Below are 22,079 nucleotides of genomic sequence, written 5' to 3' on the forward strand. Positions count from 1 at the left end.
AATAAGAAAGAAGAAATAATAATAATTCCCTCTCTCACAACGCATTTAATGCCCAATGACTCTAACAAGCATCTTTTCCGCAGGGAAGCATGGAAAAAATATATGTTATTCACTCCCCACCCCCACCCCATCTTATTAAATAAACGGCTGTCTACCCATCCCAATATTCACCATTTCAAAGCTTGAAAAGTTTCAGAAATACCGCTTCTGAAGGCTGACTCCTTGTAACTGTTTGGTGGAGGGAAGAAAGAAGGTGGAGGGAAAGAAGGAAGACTGGAGAGATGTGGGTTTGAAAAACCAACTAGATTAACAGCACAGCTAAGGCTGCATATAAGGATTGTACGTTCTGGGTTTCTCAAATCACACAAATCAGATAAACTAATTTTAGGGAAGCATCGTAGCTACTAAGACTACAACGTAATGCAAATCCTCCTCTCTCTCTCTCTCCTCCACCTCACACCAACAATTGTAGCCGTCTGGCCCAAATCCAAAATATGTGAATTCTGCACTTTCCCTCCTGCAGAGTAAACCAGTTTCCATCTGTCAAAGAGCTTTTCTTGCCAGGCATCCTTACGTTAAAACATCCTGAACTGACAGCCCAACTAACACACTCCTGTCAGCCAATAATCCAGCCAAAACTAAAGCCGAACGAAATCTTGCACAACAAATTCAGTATTTCTGGGATGACACAGGCATATTAATGACTGGTTGCATCGAGACTGTAGCTTTTTCAGCAGGGAGCTGGTCCACTGTCCCTCAGACCTTGTGGGGGGCCGGACTATATTTTGGTGGGGGAAATGAATGAATTCCTATGCCCCACAAATAACCCAGAGATGCGTTTTTAATAAAAGCACACATTCCACTCATGTAAAAAAACCACGCAGGCCCCACAAATAACCCAGAGATGCATTTTAAATAAAAGGACACATTCTACTCATGTAAGAACACGCTGATTCCTGGACCGTCCGCAGCCCAGATTTAAAAGGCAATTGGGCCGGATCCAGTTCCTAGGCCTTAGTTTGCCTACCCATGCTCTATCCCTACTAACTTCAATCAAGCCATGCTGCCAGATGACAAGGGGCAAGTTTTCATTTGACAACATCAATGCCTCGCAAGACGAAATTAATTCGTTCCGCAAGTTTTTTCTTCTTGCGAGTTTTTCGTCTTGCAAAGCACGGTTTCCCATAGGAATGCATTGAAACTAAATCAATGCGTTCCTATGGAGACCGTCCGGGGACAGAGGGGAAGCGCCGCGCGGGGAGATTGCTTCTCCCCGTTGCCTGCCCCGCAATCTCCGTGGACAGAGGGGAAGGCGTGTGCGCCTTCCCCTCTGTCCCCGGACCTGTTTAAAGCAAGTGGCGGCGGGGAGAAGATTGCTTCTCCCCATTGCCTGCCCCGCAATCTGCGGGGACAGAGGGGAAGGTGCGCTCGCCTTCCCCTCTGTCCCCGGACCTGTTTTAAAGGAAGGGAAGGGGCAGCGGGGAGAATCGCTTCTCCCCGTTGCCGCCCCTTGGTTCAAAAGGGGTCCAGGGACAGAGGGGAAGGCGCATGCGCCTTCCCCTCTGTCCCCAGAGATTGTGGGGCTGGCAACGGGGAGAAGCAATCTTCTCCCCGCCGCCCCTTGCTTCAAAAAAGGTCCGGGGACAGCGGGGAAGATGCGCTGCGCTTCCCCGCTATCCCCGGAGCTTGTGGGGCAAGCTTCGTTTTGCGAAGCAAGCCCATAGGGAAATGCGTCTTGCGAAGCGGCTAAGGAAACGAAAAACTTCTTCGTCTAGCGAGTTTTTCGTCTTCCAAGGCGTTCGTCTTGCGGGGTACCACTGTAATAACTGCGTAGGTTTAATAAGTAACTTTACTTCTTGGATTCAAAATGGAGTAAGGAAGCATTCTGGGGCTCTGAGGGTTTCCTAGGGAGTGATAGTGGAAACAAAAACCATTGCATGGTGGTGCCAAAAAAGGACTTTTAATCCACATTTGTAAGCAAGCGTTTTTACGAATTGTCGTAAGAGTTCTTCCTGACAAACTCAAGATGGTGATTCCCACTTGTGTAATAGTAGAACATTTGTGTGTGAATAAATTATGGTATGATATTGATGACAACTGTTGGATTGCTGCTTGCCTTTCCAATACGGTTTGCCCTCACTAAAGTGGATCATCACCAAAGCAAAAATTAAGACCACAATTTTACACATACAGGCCTGTGAGTCAGGTCCATCGAACTCAATGGGGGTTTATTTGGGGCAGACATGCATAAGAATGGTCTGCACTTTCACACAGATACCAAAACACAGAAACCTTGTCGTGTAGCTATAGAAGACCTATTTACTGCCAAATAATATTACTTGCAAAAAGTACCAATTAAACTGAACAGAAAGGAAAGCAGAATGAAGAGCCAGAATCTTATTATTAGCAACAACTTAGTTGTTTAACGGAGAAGACTTAAACTACCCCAAAGTTAAAAACATCTGTTCAAAAGGTCAATGAAAGTGGAAAATACTAGTGAATCCCAGTCGTCTTGTATGCCATTGTGTCATTTGTCAGAATCTAATGTGTGAATATTTGTGGCTGACTGGAGAGGCCTATATGACTCACTAAAATTTTATGGAGAAACTGTACAAGTAAGGAGCTTGCGGCCCCCACTTACATAATCCAAAAGGTAATTGTCTGTGTTATATGTAGTTACAATGTACTGTATTTGTTACTCTATAGAACGCACCAGACCACAAGATGCACCTAGTTTTTGGAGGAGGAAAACAAGAAAAAAAATATTCTGAATCTCAGAAGCCAGAACAACAAGAGGGATCGCTACGCAGTGAAAGCAGCAATCCCTCTTGCTGTTCTGGCTTCTGAGATAGCTGCACAGCCTGCATTCGCTCCCTAAGACGCACACACATTTCCCCTTACTTTTTAGGAGGGAAAAAGTAGAGCAAAAAATACGGTACTTTCATTCTGTTTTCTAATTTCAGAACACTTGATTCTATATGGTGTTATGATACCCTGTAGAATCGGGTGTACCAGGTGAGTGTGCTGTTGGGATCTAGCAATGTTCCTGAATGGCTAGGTTGCGATTGCAATAGCTAAGGGTACATTTTTCTCCCATTTACACCTTGGTGTGTTTTGTTTATTTACACCTGGGCCAATATTTATACCTCAGTAATCTCATGGATTGACTATTGCAACACACTCTCTGTAAGGGTGACTTTAAAAACCAGTTTGGAATTTCCATCTGATCCCAAACTGCTAACAAACAGTATAACTGAGGGCTTTTATTGTTCCATTCCTGGCTAAGCAGGATGTCGCGCATAAATGTCGTTGTCATTGAGGATGCCACATTCAAGGGAGCAATCTGTATCTCACATGAACACAGTGGGAGTGTTATCTGAGTAGACATGCACAGAGTTGCACTCCAGGTATCTGTCAATTCTGGATGGGTTTTTGGGAGATTCTTGTGCATGAATTTATTCTGTGTGTGGAGATCAGTGTACACTGATCAATGCACAATTTTCGCAGTAAGGCTCTATTCCAATGGCATGAGTATCCAGAATTGGCCTCCGCAGTCACTTATGGACACACCGTTAAGACAATATTCATGGAAGACAATCTTACTCAGCTACGAGTGATGGCCTAAAAAGAAGGTACAGTCATACCTTGGGTTGGATGTGCTTCAGGTTGAGCGCATTCGGGTTGCCCTCCGTGCCAACCCGGAAGTAACGGAGTGCGTTACTTCCGGGTTTCACCGCTCACGCATGCACAGACGCTCAAAATGATGTCACGTGCATGCGCAGAAGCGGCAAAATGCGGCCCGCACACGTGCCGACGCTTCTTACATTTCATTCAGGATGTGAATGGGGCTCCGGAACGGATCCCATTCACATCCCGAGGTACCACTGTATCTGTAAGAACATCCAACTTGTGAATGCTTTTCTGTTCTTTGCCACTGCAGCAATTCAGGTCTTTAAATAAACAATTCACTGCTTTGGGGTGCAATCCTGCAATCAGTTGGCAGCGGAAGCAGGCTCTCCAGCAGAGAGGAGCTTTGCCCTCGGGACCTGTGATCCTCAGATGAAGGACAGTGCATGAATAAGCAAACGTATTAGGGGGAAATCTCTTATCAGGTTTTAAAGCTGAATTGCAATAGCAAGAATATTCCTCTTATTAATCTCTTTTCCATCTTTGCCCTACTTCTCTTCTAATTCTCTCTTGGATACTAAATTTTCATCTCAAATATCTTTCCTAAGCTTGAGGAAAGTTGGTGTTCACTTGCGCAGGATATCTGTGAATAAAAATAAATCTATAAATCTGGAGCGTTACCGCTTATCCATATCCAATGTACACTTTTAGTGTTGTTGGGTGAATTGTGGTTTGGCTGGTCTGTCGCCTTATTGCTCTGTTTTATTTGCTGGTGCTCCACTTTCGGTTCTGTAACACTCGTTGCTCTCAAAATGCTTGGGCAATAACGGCTGTAAAGCTAATGCGATCCCCTGCCCGCCCCAAAGCTAGTATAATAACAAGACTTCTGGGGACAGCGGAAAGGCAGAGCGCACAGCAGTATCTGAAAGAAAGAATGTGGTGTGTGTTTGCTGGGGATGTTTTCGCCTGCCTCGTAGCAATTGTCACAACTTTGTAAGGTTTGGCGGTTAGGCATTGGAATAGCATTGTAGGGGGGGAGGGGAGGCCATCAGCTGCCCCGCCATGCTCAAAGGTATTCCATTGAAGGAATCTGGGGGTGTGGATCTCATCCAAAGCCTGCAGAGGGGCTAGGGTCAGCAAACCTTTTCAGCAGGGGGCCGGTCCATTGCCCCTCAGACCTTGTGGGGAGCCGGACTATATTGGGGGGGGGGAATATGAACGAATTCCTATGCCCCACAAATAATCCAGAGATGCATTTTAAATAAAAGCACACATTCTGCTCATGTAAAAACACCAGGCAGGCCCCACAAATAGGTTATTAAGCAGACGTTGGGTGACCATCTGTCATCTATGATCTAGTTGAGGTTCCTGTATTGCAGAAGGTTGGGCTAGATGACCCTAGGGGTCTCTTCCAACTCTACAATTCTATGATAATTAGATTTTTAAAAAATATATATCAAAAGAAAATCAGCCATGGTATTATTATTATTATTATTATTATTATTATTATTATTATTAATATACTGCCCTATACCTGGAGGTTTCAGGGCAGTTCACAGAACAAAATCAAATATAGGGAAGAAGGGTTTATTTATTTAAATGTACACATGAATACCAAATCTCCTTTTTCAGACTAGCAACATAAAGTTGAATAATCTTGTTTTATCTACTTACTTGTGCCCCATCTCATGGGCAATAGTAAATGCCAGATTCAAGCCATTATCCTCTGCAATAATACATTTCCGCTTTTCGCTGCACATCCCATTCAGATACGCTATACCTAGAAAACACAAGGATCACAGGTAATCACTACACTTCTTATTTTTATTCGCAAGCAGTGTTTTGGTGCACACGTGTTATATAAGAACAGTCTTGTTTTCCTGTATGTTGCCAACCTGCAAACATGCTGTCATGACTTTTACAAAAGGCAGCATTCTACAAAAGGACAGCTGTAATGTGTGTAATGAATGACCTGATGTATTGGAGAACGAACTGATCTTTCCCACTCAAAAGTACCCAGATGACATAAAGTAGGGAAGTTTTTAATGTTTGGAGTCTTATTCTTTTTTTTTTAATATTCTGTTGAAAGCCACCCAGAGTGGATGCGAAAACCCAGCCAAATGGGAGGGGTAGAAATAAATAATAAAATAGTAGTAGTAGTAGTAGTAATAGTAATAGTAATAATAATAACAGTCCTCTATGGAGATATCATTTCATAACCAGAAGCCATCGCAGAGGTCTTCCCCTAAGGAGCTCAAAAAAGCCTGTACAGTATACCGTATTTTTTGCTCTATAAGACTCACTTTTTCCCTCCTAAAAAGTAAGGGGAAATGTGTGTGCGTCTTATGGAGCGAATGCAGGCTACGCAGCTATCCCAGAAGCCAGAACAGCAAGAGGGATTGCTGCTTTCACTGTGCAGTCATCCCTCTTGCTGTTCTGGCTTCTGGGATTCAGAATATTTTTTTTCCTGTTTTCTTCCTCCAAAAACTAGTTGCGTCTTGTGGTCTGGTACGTCTTATAGAGCGAAAAATACGGTAGTTTTGCCTATGACCACCCAATCTTTATTATGTTATATTTTAGATTATTTTATTTATATACCTGGAGGTCTCAGGGCGGTTCACAGAACAAAATCAAAATATAAAACCGCAAAATATAGTATCAAAATAACAACAACCCAATAACGCCCCCCCCCCTAAAAAAGCACATTTTAAAAGGGCATAGGATGTCAATCAAATCAACCAAAGGCCTGGTTAAAAAGGAACGTTTTTGCCTGGTGCCTAAAGGTGTATAATGAAGGTGCCAGTCAAACCTCCCTGGGGAGAGTGTTCCATAGATGGGGAGCCACTGCAGAGAAGGCCCCGTTCTCGTGTTGCCACCCTCTGGACCTCTTGAGGAAGCACACAAAGAAGCAACCCTTTATAGCAGGCATGGCCAAACTTGGCCCTCCAGATGTTGTTGGCCTACAACTCCCATCATCCCTAGCTAACAGGACCAGTGGTCAGAGATGATGGGAATTGTAGTTCCAAAACACCTGGAGGGCTGAGTTTGGCCATGCCTGCTTTATAGCAACCCTGATAGGTAAGTTACAGTGAGATTAGTGACCGGTGAAAGGTGACTCAGCTTCACAGCTGAATGAACCAGTATCTCCTCAGTATAACTTTCTGTCATCCATTGCGGAGCTAAATTAAGCAAAAAGTAGGGGGAAGGAATGAAAAGCAGCAGAGATTCCAAGACACACACATACATCTCTAATGCTTCCATGAGGTAAGAAACAAATTGCTCATGTTTCTAAACTGTTTCAGCTGAACTGAGCTGAAGGGTTTTTTTTTTCTGAAAAAGCAATCTGCTACACAAGCCGGCCACATTCTGGTTGCAACAAAATTATTAGCGGTATTAAACGTTTGGGAGAAAGGAGGATTCCTTGGCGGTGCTCAGCGTTTTTAGGGGTTTTTTTACATCATGTGTATCACAACAACAGTGAGTAGCAAGCTGGAGAAAGAGGGGCAAAGGTCTCCCAAGTTAGCACCTCATTTAAAAATGAGCAGGAAAAACAATTCTTAACATGGTCCAAATGTTTTAGTATGTCTGTCAGCGCACAGAGGAACCTCTGCTACAATGCCTCCATTGTTTTGTCTCAAGCACAGTAGCCCGGAGTATGGTTAGATGATATACTGAGCAACACCCCCCCTCCAAAAAAACCCCACATATACACTTATTTACGTTTGTGATTTTTATTTCGGAGCATTTAACAATGATCGTGTCTTCTTGTAGAGGCTTAAGGTAAAGGTACGCCTGACTGTTAGGTCCAGTTGCAGATGACTCTGGGGTTGCACGCTCTTCTCACTTTACAGGCCAAGGGAGCCGGCGTTTGTCCGCAGACAGTTTTTCCGGGTCATGTGGCCAGTATGACTAAGCCACTTCTGGCACAACGGAACACCGAAACCAGACCAGCGCATGGAAACGCCGTTTACCTTCCCGCCGGAGTGGTACCTATTTATCTAATGATAAAGGTACCCCTGACCATTAGGTCCAGTAGTGGACAACTCTGGGGTTGCGCGTTCATCTCACTCTATAGGCCGAGGGAGCCAGCGTTTGTCCGCAGACAGCTTCCGGTTCATGTGGCCAGCATGACTAAGCTACTTCTGGTGAACCAGAGCAGCTCACAGAAACGCCATTTACCTTCCCGCCAGAGCGGTACCTATTGCTCTACTTGCACTTTGACGTGCTTTCAAAGTGCTAGGTGGGCAGGAGCTGGGACCGAGCAACGGGAGCTCACACCGTCACAGGGATTCAAACTGTCGACCCTCTGACCGGCAAGCCCTAGACTCTGTGGTTTAGATCACAGCAACACCCTGTAGAGGCATATTGGAGGAGGCAGTATAATAGGAAACTTACTAAGCAGTGTTCTCAGTGAAAACATTTTTTTGAAAAAGTTCCTAGCAATAGAGGAAAAATCAATTTTACTTTGGAAAGTTTCTCTTTGGGCTTAGGGTACACTAATGAGATATATATCTCAAAACTATTCCCGTCTGAGATGTAAGGCTGTTTGTTTGTTCAAGAGTGTTAGGGGACCTGGGACTGCAACTCAACAACATCTGGACGGCTGAAGATTACCTGCTGATTCAAACCACTTTACACCCCACCTTTTCTTATAAAATGCCAGAGGTGGCTAACAAGACACTCAGAACATGTTTTAGAAATTCATATTGCACAAAACACTCTTTTAAAAATCTAAAAATTGATATGTACAAACATATAAATGATCAGCTAAACACACACCATTACAAAAAATCTATACTTAAAGCACAGCCATCCAACACACAATATTTTGAGGATCTGTTGTGGTTTCCATATTCTCTTAGCAGCAAGACAGCTCATAGCATGACAAGGGGCACTTTTGCAGTCAGTTCCTTCACTATAACATAAAGTTTAATTCACTTTGGAAAGTGAGACTGCAAATCCTCATATTTTATTTTCTGTCTGAGCCATATTTTTCATTAGTTTAGAATATTTTTGTGTCTGTTTTTTTCTTTCCATTTTTGACCAAGTGAACTCACCTTTATATTTCTGTAGACCAGAAACTCTTCATTCTGCCACTGCATAAGATCACTACTTATTATTAGATGCCAAACATTTCAAGTTAAGATAAAATCTGTGGGATATTTATCATATTTAAAATTTCCTGACTCACTGTTTTGGAAGATATGACTTACCTGGAAGCATGTTGCAAGCAAAACATATAAAACCAGTGTTCTTTATTATTTCATTTCTTATTAAACATAGCTGACCTTGTGCTTGAAAGCCACATCAAACAGTAGCTACTGAATGTAAATCAGTCAACGACCAGCTGTGAACTAGTTTCAAGGCTTGTCCTTTGTTATTAATTTCATGTGTTAAGAAAGAGAAACTGGCTTCAGATGAGCAGCTGCTCCTGCTTAGTCAATTCCAACATTAGGTAAGAGAAAGATGTTTGTGTGTGTGTGTGTGTGTGTGTGTGTGTGTGTGTCCTCTACTTCTTCCTGTGGCTTATTAGCACAGCTGGAATGGTTTCAAGGTTTAATCCATGATGGGAGTGCAGAACTGAACAACTGATCTTCTGTAATGGTTAAGCCGCCGGCTAAAGATATGAACTGGATCTTATTCAAGTTTACACAGAAGTACAGTGGTACCTTGGTTCTCAAACTTAATCCATTCCGGAAGTTTGTTCCAAAACCCAAGCATTCCCAAACCAAGGCACACTTTCCCATAGAAAGTAATGCAAAATGGATTAATCTGTTCCAGACTTTTAAAAACAACCCCTAAAATAGCAAATTAACATGAATTTTACTATCTAATGAGACCATTGATCCTTAAAATGAAAGCAAAAAAAATATGTACTGCAGTCACACAATCAATCAATCAATCAATAGCTGAACTGGGTTCCACACAGTCGCAAAAACAAAAACACAAAATAAATAGCAAAAACACACAGACCTCAGTGTAACACTCAGAACAGAAGTGTGGCACTCAAAACAGAAGTGTGGCACTCAAAACGGAGCACGTTCGACTTCTGAGAAAAGTTCGCAAACCGGAAAACTTACTTCTGGGTTTGCAGTATTTGGGTTCCAAGTTGTTTGAGTACTAAGGCATTTGAGAGCCAAGGTACCACAGTAACTCCCAAAGCAATCAGAATGCATAAGTTTGCAACTTTAATGCATGAAGAAAAAAATTACCAATAAGCAACGAAACCTGAGAATTGGATCTAATCACAAGAATAAATGCAGAATCATGTACAAGCCCATGACTTAGGTTTGTAAAGTACTTTCATAATCAAAAGTTGTCATCAGGCCGTGTATTATAGCCTGATATTACAATGGCCAAGAACTACCTCGCGTATATGCTCTAATTATTATTTTTTGTCAGTGCTTACATTTATACTACGTTATGTTTAGTTTTGGGGTTTTTTTTAAGTGAATAATTGCTTCACATTCCTGACAAAATCTACTAAAAACCTTCAAACTTAAGTGCATGTGCATGACCTTGCTGTAGAATTAATCAGTTGTACATATATAAATTCAGCAAATAAATAAATAAATAAATAAATAAATAATAGGGAAAAACTTGCCTGCAGACAAATTGGGCCAGTCTGGGGTTTGTTTGTTTTTTGCCTACCTCATAGCAACTGTCACAACTTGCTGGTGGAAAAAAGGCATTGGGTATGTTCCTTAGTCTAAAACAGGCATGGCCAAAATTGGCCCTCCAGCTGTTTGGGGACTACAACTCCCATCATCCCTAGCTAACAGGACCAGTGGTCAGGGGTGATGGGAATTGTAGTCCCAAAACAGCTGGAGGGCCAATTTTGGCCATGCCTGGCCTAAAACAAATGTGGGGAGGAAGGTTTCTGTCTGAATCGCCAGACGAGGTCAACCAGGCTACAGAACTCCCCAAATGGCATCCTGAAGGGATTCCTCTTTTTGATATGTTTCATGGGAAGATCCTTAACCCAGGATTGACCCTGGCTGATGCAGGATACAAAAGCCCAGTAAAGGTAAAGGTAAAGGTAAAGGGACCCCTGACTGTTAAGTCCAGTCGCGGACAACTCAGGGGTTGTGGCGCTCATCTCGCTTTATTGGCCGCGGGAACTGGAGTACAGCTTCTGGATCATGTGGCCAGCATGACTAAGCCGCTTCTGACGAACCAGAGCAGCGCACAGAAACGCCGTTTACCTTCCTGCCAGAGTGGTACCTATTTATCTACTTGTACTTTGATGTGCTTTAAAGCTGCTAGGTTGGCAGGAGCTGGGACAGAGCAACAGGAGCTCACCTCGTCGCGGTGATTTGAACCGCCGACCTTCTGATCGGCAAGCCCAAGATCCTCTGTGGTTTAGACCACAGCGCCACCCGCCCAGTACCTACGCCAAAAAAGCCTGCTTACATCTGTAATCAATAAAGTTGTGGCCATTTCGATCACAATATGCTGTCGTATCATTGTTACTGCTTCACGTGCCCCAGCCCTGGTGGCCTTGGACACTGAGCCTGGGCCCACAATCATGCAGAGGTGAGACTTTTATGCCAAAACACATGCTGCTATGCTACTGCAGGAAGTTCTTCAGGACTAACCAATCAGTCATTTGATAGGCAAAATGTTTAGATGGCATTAAATTGTGACTAATGACATCCATACTGAGAGAAGGGTCGATTTCATGAAATCTGAAAGCATTTTTATTCATCAAAAAAACTCGAGGTGCTGTACATAGTCCTCCCACTGAGCTATATAAAGCTATTATATGATATGTTTAAAGTAAAATCCACACTCCTTAAAATTACATGCATCAATACTGAAAAGCAGTACTTACAAAGGTTACTAGAATTTATCACATTTATTTTGCAAGAAAAATAATCTTTTGTGTGTTTTGCGTTCTTACAATGTCTTTGAATGTGAATTTTATTATGTTGAGCACAACATAAGGCTTCAGTTGTTTGCAGTAAGTTAAGCCACTGAAATAGCAAATATGATCTATATTATGTTCATGTGTTTCTGTTTTCTTTGACTATAGACAAGTGTTTTTCAGACACGCATGCTTTGGAGCACGACTTGGGGGAAATTAACTTCGACTTGCTATTTCTAAGAAACTAATATTCATTTTCTTTCAGCACATCAAGTGTTTCCCATTACTGAAAGAGGAAAGGAGGGAGAGATAAAAAGCTTTCTGCACTGTTGTTGCTTAAAAAGTGTAAATAATATGTGGTACTTTTGAAAGTGCTCTGTACAAGACTGCTGCGCGGGACCACTGACGACTCATTTGTCACCTAAAAGATGTATCAGTGACCATACATGCAACAATGAGGAGATAAGAGAGCTTTGAAATATCAAGTAGTATATAGCTCCCTATAAATAAATAAAAATAGCAACAATTTAATGTAGAATAATCTCAAGGAAGAACAGCCAAGCACTGAAATAAGAGAGAGAATTAAACTACACTGGCAAAGTTATATATGTATGTATACGCACCATCTTCTGCCCCTAAAAGACAGTCCTCCAGGCAAAAATCAGAGAACAAAGATACAATCGCTAGCAAGGTAAAAAACACACTTAAAAGTTTAGCAGGGTAAAAATGCCTCAACTGTCTATCTAAAAGACATTAGAGAAGAGACCAATCTAACTACATTTGGGAAAGAGTTGCACAAAGTGTCACCACTGAAAATGCTATTCTATCCTAATATAACATATGTGGCTAGTAAAAAACAACTTGTATCTAAATACCTTCCAGATATTGCTGGACTATAACACCCATAATCCCTGATGATTGGTTATGCCGACTGGGTTTTCACTCTAGCAACTTCTAGATGGCAGCCCCAGTCTAAATATCTACGGCAGCTTCTTATATTTTGTTTAATCGTGTGAATAAAACCAATGTGAATTGAAAACGCCAGGGAACATTCTTCATTTAGTGTCTCCGAAACATATGGGCCACAGTTAATAATAATAATAATAATAATAATAATAATAATAATAATAATAATAATAATTTATTATTTATACCCCAGCCACTCTAGGCAGTTTGCAACAAATATGAAAGCATAATGGAAACACCAAACATGCAAAACTTCCCGATACATGGCTCCCCTCATAGTGTAGTTCTTTATCTCCTTGACATCTGATGGGAGGGCGTTCCACAGGGTGGGTACCACTATCGAGAAGGCCCTCTGCCTGATTTACTTTTGGCAGAGAAGGTCCTCGGAGCTGGACCTCATCTAAAGTGTGCTTGTTTTCACACAAAAATACCTAATTTCAGCTTATTGGAAGCTTGGATATGGTGACATGCAACACCTTCATTTGTAACCTGCATTCCCAGGATTCTTCTGTCACTTGAGGACCAGCCCTGAAGAGCACCTTTAGGAATTAGCCTGGGCCTAAACACGCCTTCCTGTCTAGTCTTCCACAGGAACCTGCCTTATGCTGAGTCAGAAAAACAAACACTCCATCTAGCTCAATATTATCAACATTGACTGTCAGAAACTATCCAGGGTTTCAGACAAGGAGTGTCTCACAGCCCTACCTAGAAATGCCATGTATTGATCTTGAGACGTTCTGCATGCAAAGCAGCTGTTCTTTCAATTAACTATGGCCCTTCCCAGTTAGTGGCTGAAACTGCAGCACAGAACAATCCTGAACAGCTTTTTAAAACAACAGATGAAAAGGAGAGATGTTCATTCTTCCACAGTTTTCTGGCCACACACATAAAAGAAGCACTCTTTGTGCGTTTCTGGCATACTCAAGACATCACAATATTTTTCAAATTGTATGCAATTTGCCAAACTAAAGAAGACACACTGTCTCTTAAGTGCTTTTCTGCAGATGGAAAGTGGATCAGTCTCTCACTTGAAGAGCGGAAGCAGAAGACATCTCTTGACATTTATCTTACGACGACACATGGCAACTGGAGATAATAGCCAGTTTTGTTTTTGAGAGTGACAGTCTGTGCCCTTTTCCATTGCCTATCCTTCTAATAAGATCCAGGAATATGTATTCATATTCTCTCACACGCTCGGTTAGGTTTTTGGAGCAATAGTAAAGGGAATTTGGCCATTTCACTTAAAAAGGAGAGGAGCACAAACGACGGTCATTTGTGGTGCTTAAAGGCTCCAGATGGAAAGAGCTCACAACTGTTTTGTGAACACTGATTTGCTCTTCTAAGAGCATGCTTTAGAACTGGCTTACATGCCAGTATTGCTCTGTGTTCTCTCAGTTTGTTCTTTGCAGCTTTCCCACTACCGAAAATATAATTCCTTTGACTACAGTTTTTCCAGGGGACGGGCTGAGTCAAAGAACACATCACATGCACATTATCATGTGCACATTATCAATGTCATCCATGATGACATGGACTTTGATGCAGCTATAACAAAAGCCAAAGACTCCTTTACTGAGTAAGGACAAACTATTCTGAATACATAGACGTATTTGTTTTATTGGAACTGATTTTGAAAAGCTTGCACTCTTCTCAGCACAAGGGAGTTTTGCAATATAGAATGGCTACAGCCATTGCGTCCTGGTTAATTATTATTATTTATTTATACAGCCCCTCTGGGTGGCTTCCAACAAAATATTAAAATACTGTAATGCATCAAACATGAAAAGCTTCCCTAAACAGGACTGCCTTCGGATGTCTTCTAAAAGTCTGGTAGTTGTTGTTCTCTTTGACATCTGGTGGGAGGGCCTTCCACAAGGCGGGTGCCACTACCAAGAAGACCCTCTGCCTGGTTCCCTGTACCTTGGCTTCTCGCAGTGAGGGAACTGCCAGAAGGCCCTTGGAGCTGGACCTCAGTGTCCGGGTAGAACGATGGGGGTGGAGACGCTAAATAATAGTATTCATCATCACTCATATATCAAGCGAGAGTTTAGCTTAGCATCTAGAGTAGCCACTATGAAGAGAAATTAAAACATGCTAAGAATGCAGCTGCTACTTATCAGTATTCACCATGAATACCTGTGCTCAGCTAGTGAGGTGTCAGATCTTAGAAATAAATAAACAAAAGGGAAGGACAGGAATTTACTAGGACATAAACTCCAGAATCAAGCCTCTGTGTCTTCCCTCTGAGACAGTCACAAATACCACAATTCACAATTTATATCATGCTGCTTCTTAATTCATACATGAGTCTGAAGAGCGTACCTCCATTTTTTCATCTTATATGAAGCCAGGCTAAATCTCAAAGATGGAGTGAGACACAAGAAATTATTTTACCCGCCTCACTACACATATTGGAACAATGTATGTGAGTCTATAAAAACACTGGAAAAATGTGTCTAACCACCAGTCCAGTATGTTTAATTTGTTCAGCGCAAAACATTTTATTTTATAATTCCCAAAGCCAAGTCAGTAAATAAACTGTCCTACACGGTAGCATATGAGTGGCAAGTCTAAGAAATTCACTGAGAGTGCAACCTGTCCGCTTGGCAGTAAGTCCCATTGTTTACTGAGGTTGAGCTCAGTAAATAGAGCAGGAACGCAGCATTAAATGTTTGTCATTCATTCATCAAACTAGTTTCACTGGCGAATGAATTTAGAGCAACCTTTTGAGTGGGCAGGTCATTTCGCATGAATGATCTTCATGTTTTTCTGCTTATATTAATTCACCTACATAACACCTTTGGCTACCATAAACAATGATATATTAATAGGAACTACCGTATTTTTCCATGTATATGATGCCCCCGCGTATAAAATGATCCCTACTTCTTTTAACCCAAAATTAAGAAATCAATAAGTTTGGGTTGCCAGAGTTCTTGAGAGTCCCATGGACTGCAAGAAGACCAAACCTATCCATTTTTAAGGAAATCAACCCTGAGTGCTCACTGGAAGGACAGATCGTGAAGCTGAGGCTCCAGTACTTTGGCCACCTCATGAGAAGAGAAGACTCCCTGGAAAAGACCCTGATGTTGGAAAAGATTGAGGGCACAAGGAGAAGGGGACGACAGAGGACGAGTTGGTTGGACAGTGTTCTCGAAGCTACTAACATGAGTTTGACCAAACTGTGGGAGGCAGTGGAAGACAGGAGTGTGCATGGGGTGCTCTGGTCCATGGGGTCACAAAGAGTAGGACACAACTAAACGAGTAAACAACTCAAAGTTGTTGATTGCCCCACCGAAAGTGATGTATAAGACGACCACCCACCCATTTTTTACTCAAAAAATTAAGGGGAAAAACCATTGTCTTATACACAGAAAAATACAGTATTTTCTCTTACGATATCTCTTCCTTCTATTCTGTGACTAGGCTCTGCTATGATGTCATTTCTACTATCATATAATATTAGCTGATAATAGCATTACCTTGCACGCACACACATTGCCATGGGAGCTATTTCCTCATAGTGTGGTTCCAATCTGCTGCATCCAAACCAGGAACTGTGGTTTGTTTTGCTCCATCAAACTATAATCAGTAATTCTTGGCGACAGATCATGGTTTGTTGGAAGCAAAACAAATGATACATTGTACTGACATAATGCAAAGCCCATGGTTTGCTTCCTTCTAGTACAAGCAGGGAGAAGTGGGAAGAATCAGACCAGATGCAATATGCTCATGCCCATAAACTATGGTTTATGGCATACCATGATGTGCCAATGTGGCCAGATTTTAGATACATTCCAATTGTACCTAAATTGGAGAAAACTTACCTGTTTAGGAACATATATAATAAGCTGTCTGAGGGAAAGTCAAATGGATATATATTGGTCTACCAGCCTAATCCTCTTCATGGATCACTGCCTTGCCATGGCGAAGGGGCTTCAATAACTCTGAGAAGCTATGAGCTATGCCATGCAGGGCCACCCAAGATGGACAGGTCATAGTGGAGAGTTTTGACCAAACGTGATCCACCTGGAGCAGGAACCGGCAAGCCACTCCAGTATCCCTGCCAAGAAAACTCCATGGACAAAGACAACAGGCATATAAAAGTTATGATGCTGGAAGATGAGCCCCTCAGGTCGGAAGGCGTCCAACATGCTACTGAGGAAGAGCGGAGGACAAGTACAAGTAGATCCAGAGCTGATGAAGCGGCTGGGCCAAAGCCGAAAGGACGCTCAGTTGCGGATATGCCTGGAAGTGAAAGGAAAGTCCAATGCTGTAAAGAAAAATATTGCATAGGAATCTGGAATGTAAGAACCATGAACCTTGGTAAGTTGGATGTGGTCAAAAATGAGATGGCAAGAATAAATATTGTCATCCTGGGCAACAGTGAATTAAAATGGATGGGAATGGGCGAATTCAGTTCGGATGACCATCATATCTACCACTGTGGGCAAGAATCCCGTAAAAGAAATGGAGTGGCCCTCATAGCCAACAAAAGAACAAAAGCTGTACTGGGATGCAATCTCAAAAATGATAGAATGATCTCGATACGAATCCAAGGCAGACCTTTTAACATCACAGTAATCCAAGTTTATGCACCAACCACTGGTGCTGAAGAAACTGAAATTGACCAATTCTATGAAGACTTACAACACCTTATAGAATTGACACCAAAGAAGGATGTTCTTCTCATTATAGGGGATTGGAATGCTAAAGTAGGGAGTCAAGAGATAAAAGGAACAACTGGCAAGTTTGGCCTTGGAGATCAAAATGAAGCAGGGCAAAGGCTAATAGAGTTCTGTCAAGAGAACAAGCTGGTCATCACAAACACGCTTTTCCAACAACACAAGAGACGACTCTACACATGGACATCACCAGATTGGCAGCATCGAAATCAGATTGATTATATTCTATGCAGCCAAAGATGGAGAAGCCCTATACAGCCAGCAAAAACAAGACCTGGAGCGGACTGTGGCTCAGATCATCAGCTTCTTATAGCAAAATTCAAGCTTAAACTGAAGAAAGTAGGAAAACCCACTGGGCCGGTAAGATACAATCTAAGTCAAATCCCTTATGAATACACAATGAAAGTGAGGAACAGGTTTAAGGATTTAGATTTGGTGGACAGAGTGCCTGAAGAACTATGGATGGAGGCTCGCAACATTATACAGGAGGCAGCAACGAAAACCATCCCAATGAAAAGGAAATGCAAGAAAGCAAAGTGGCTGTCCAACGAGGCCTTACAAATAGCGGAGGAGAGAAGGCAAGCAAAATGCGAGGGAGATAGTGAAAGATACAGGAAATTGAATGCAGATTTCCAAAAAATAGCAAAGAGAGACAAGAAGGCCTTCTTAAACGAGCAATGAAAAGAAATAGAGGAAAACAACAGAATGGGAAGAACCAGAGATCTGTTCAAGAAAATTGGAGATATGAAAGGGACATTTCGTACAAAGACTACCATAATAAAGGACAAAAGTGCTAAGGACCTAACAGAAGCAGAAGACATCAAGAAGAGGTGGCAAGAATACACGGAGGAACTATACCAGAAAGAAACGGATGTCTTGTATACCCCAGGTAGTGTGGTTGCTGACCTTGAGCCAGACATCCTGGAGAGTGAAGTCAAATGGGCCTTAGAAAGCACTGCAAATAACAAGGCCAGTGGAAGTGATGATATTCCAGCTGAACTATTTAAAATTTTAAAAGATGATTCTGTTAAGGTGCTACACTCAATATGCCAGCAAGTTTGGAAAACTGAGCAGTGGCCAGAGGATTGGAGAAGATCAGTCTACATCCCAATCCCAAAGAAGGGCAGTGCCAAAGAATGCTCCAACTACCGCACAATTGCACTCATTTCACACGCTAGCAAGGTTATGCTTAAAATTCTACAAGGAAGGCTCAAGCAGTATATGAACCGAGAACTCCCAGAAGTGCAAGCTGGATTTAGAAGAGGCAGAGGAACCAGAGACCAAATTGCAAACATGAACTGGATTATGGAGAAAGCTAGAGAGTTCCAGAAAGACATCTACTTTTGCTTCATTGACTATGCAAAAGCCTTTGACTGTGTCGACCACAGCAAACTATGGCAAGTTCTTAAAGAAATGGGAGTGCCTGATCACCTCATCTGTCTCCTGAGAAATCTCTATGTGGGACAAGAAGCTACAGTTAGAACTGGATATGGAACAACTGATTGGTTCAAAATTGGGAAAGGAGTACGGCAAGGCTGTATATTGTTTCCCTGCTTATTTAACTTATATGCAGAATTCATCATGCGAAAGGCGGGGCTGGATGAATCCCTAGCCGGAATTAAGATTGCCAGAAGAAATATCAACAACCTCAGATATGCAGATGACACAACCTTGATGGCAGAAAGTGAGGAGGAATTAAAGAACCTTTTAATGAGGGTGAAAGAGGAGAGCGCAAAATATGGTCTGAAGCTCAACATCAAAAAAACGAAGATCATGGCCCCTGGGCCCATCACCTCCTGGCAAATAGAAGGGGAAGAAATGGAGGCAGTGAGAGATTTTACTTTCTTGGGCTCCATGATCACTGCAGATGGTGACAGCAGTCACGAAATTAAAAGACGCCTGCTCCTTGGGAGAAAGGGGATGGCAAACCTAGACAGCATCTTAAAAAGCAGAGACATCACCTTGCCAACAAAGGTCCGTACAGTTAAAGCCATGGTTTTCCCAGTAGTGATGTATGGAAGTGAGAGCTGGACCATAAAGAAGGCTGATCGCCGAAGAATTGATGCTTTTGAATTATGGTGCTGGAGGAGACTCTTGAGAGTCCCATGGACTGCAAGAAGATCAAACACATCCATTCTTAAGGAAATTAGCTCTGAGTGCTCACTGGAAGGACAGATCGTGAAGCTGAGGCTCCAATACTTTGGCCACCTCATGAGAAGAGAAGACTCCCTCGAAAAGCCCCTGATGTTGGGAAAGATTGATGGCACAAGAAGAAGGGGATGACAGAGGACGAGATGGTTGGACAGTGTTCTCGAAGCTACAAACATGAGTTTGACCAAACTGCAGGAGGCAGTGGAAGACAGGCGTGCCTGGTGTGCTCTGGTCCATGGGGTCACGAAGAGTCGGACACGACTAAACGACTAAACAAAAACAACCAGCCTAATAAGTTAGCACAATATAGACACAACCCAAGCAAACTAAAGCACTTTTAAAGATTATTGGTTCCAGTGAGAAGTTAATCACATGGCTAGCTCTCAATGGGATTTTCTTGGAAACAAATATGTATAAGCCTTTCCTAACTTAAATTTAGATGTGCAAACTACTTATGACGTCAAATAGACTTAGACTTCTTAGTGAAACATTTGAGTACATTCAGGTTAATATTAATGCTTACTCCTTCCTGTGGTATGGATAAGATTGCATACCATGCTTCAATTTTTGTAAACTTTTAACAGCCGTAAATTGTTCTCTTGACATTACTTCAACATTTTTCTTTTAACTTTCTTTGGCTAGCACCGCAATTTACAACATGTTAAAAATTCCTGGAATGTCCTATCTCAGTTGCCCTATAAATACACTGGGAGAAGATTTGTTACTTCGTACTTGTTTGCCTTCTGTCTAATCCTTACAAGTGATCTATTTAAATTCCAAATTCAACCTTCCACTTTTAACTATTAATCTGTCACATTCTCAGAAAAGGAAAATCACAGGTACTGATCTGAAGTAACCATAATCTTAAACCAATGGTGCTACAGCTGTTATGATACAAGATTATGCCCCAGTATACCTTATGTTAACAATTTACATTAGCATTTGGTAATCTTTCTTCTTGCAGTTCTTGCTTTCAAAAGAATAACATTCATATCACTGTTGACATAGTCATCTTTTATACTTAGAAAATATCTGATTGTGTTTTTGTTAAAGGTATATCAATGCAATGGAGAGCATTGCTCATTCTTTAAAAAAAAATACAGTACAGACAAGATCAGGGGTCAGCAAACTTTTTCAGTAGGGGGCCGGTCCACTGTCACTCAGATCTTGTGGGGGGCCGGGCTATATTTTTTTGCGGGAGGACGGACGAATTCCTATGCCCCACAAATAACACAGAGATGCATTTTAAATAAAAGCACACATTCTACTCATGTAAAAACACGCTGATTCCTGGACCGTCCACGGACCAGATTTAGAAGGCGATTGGGCCGGATCCGGCCCCCGGGCCTTAGTTTGCCTACCCATGGACAAGATCAAGTAGTCCAAAGAAACTGCAACCAACTTCCAACCAAACTTTTAACTTGACTTGTTGAATACTTTCATTACTGTCCTTCCCAAAGCGTACAGAAATCTCGCTTCAATATACGTGATTGGACTAAATGGCTGTGATCCAGAGGGCTATTTAGGTATGCTCACTTTCCTTCCCCACTTTGACAAGTAGACCCACAAGCAATATAACAAACTGCTTTTGAAACCCTCCTCAGTTTCAGGGCAATTGCCATGTGGCATAAGAAGCTGCCATATGATGAATATTGGCAAAACTCCTTTGGCTGCACAGAGCCAACTACACTCTTGTTTCAAACCCAGGCAATGTCATTTAGACCTCCTAAAATTTACAGTTCTAGGATTCCATGAATATGTTTCTGTATGAAGACCAGTATGCAGTTTTAATTCAAATTGGTACCCTTAATGATTTTTCTGTTTGTCACCTCTGGTGCTTGCTAAAATTAAGGTATTGTTCCAAGTTTACGGAACACGAGTAATAACTTACATCAAGTGCATTGAAAGGCACCATATCTTTTATCACTTAATATTATGTATCCTACAGATTCACTTTGACTGGAAAAAAATACATTCCGGATAATGCTTAATAACTGTAGTTTTTCTTTGGATATTGAATTGAGAACCCTTTTTGATTAAAATGAAAAAAAAAAAATACGAAGATAAAGGTCTAATCTAATGCAGTTTCACCTAAGGTTCTGGATATGCATATCAATGAAAATATGTATTTCAAAATGTGGAACTTGATTTAAATCAATCATTTAATGTGCATCTTTTCTTGATTTAAATCAATCCACCCCAATTCATCATAACATGTGAGCTAAACAATGAGTGACAGGACCTCATTGCTCCATGGGCTTCCTCTCCTGTAGCTCACATCACTGATTGGTACGACAAGGAGATGAGCTAGCCAATAGGAAAGAGAAGAAATGGAGACGGTGTGATGAGACATGGAGCACCAACAACTCTTTTGTCTCTTACGATGCCTAGGTTAGTCCCAACTAGTCACTGAAAGCAATGGAGCGGTATATAATTAAGTTGCATCAATGTCAAAATGCTTAGCCTTGGTCAACTTGCTAGAGTACCAAACACGTCATCATTATGCATTTTAACTGCCTATAAGCATTCATCCCCACATAATGAAGCTTCCACAACTCCCTATAGTGCTGTATTTTAAAGGCATTATTGTTATTTGTTTGTTTGTTTGACTTACCAACAGTATCACATGGTTCATCTTTATGTACACAGAAATCCTTCCTAAAATTGGGAGGGAAAAGAAGACAAAACCTTAAGACAATTGTGCTGTCAGATGCTCATTTATGCAAATTTTAACCGCTTAATAAATGACAAGGCTCCTCTGTTTCAAAAAAGAACACGTGAAG

General features: G+C 41.8%; 1 protein-coding gene across 2 annotated transcripts in view; it reads right to left on the reverse strand.

The window, feature by feature from the left end:
• The window catches only part of ADAMTS19 (ADAM metallopeptidase with thrombospondin type 1 motif 19), a 119,458-nt gene that overhangs the window by 57,392 nt on the left and 39,987 nt on the right, over positions 1–22,079 (reverse strand). For both annotated transcript variants that reach the window (XM_081930428.1, XM_081930427.1), the window contains exons 7-8: positions 21,911–21,954; positions 5,302–5,407 (exon numbers count right to left, since the gene is read on the reverse strand). In XM_081930428.1, coding sequence (XP_081786554.1) covers positions 5,302–5,407; positions 21,911–21,954 — 150 coding nt within the window. The remainder of the gene's footprint in view (positions 1–5,301; positions 5,408–21,910; positions 21,955–22,079) is intronic.

This window comes from Podarcis melisellensis, assembly GCF_964234715.1.
Source record: "Podarcis melisellensis genome assembly, chromosome: 11".
In the NCBI taxonomy this organism is placed as follows: Eukaryota; Metazoa; Chordata; class Lepidosauria; order Squamata; family Lacertidae; genus Podarcis; species Podarcis melisellensis.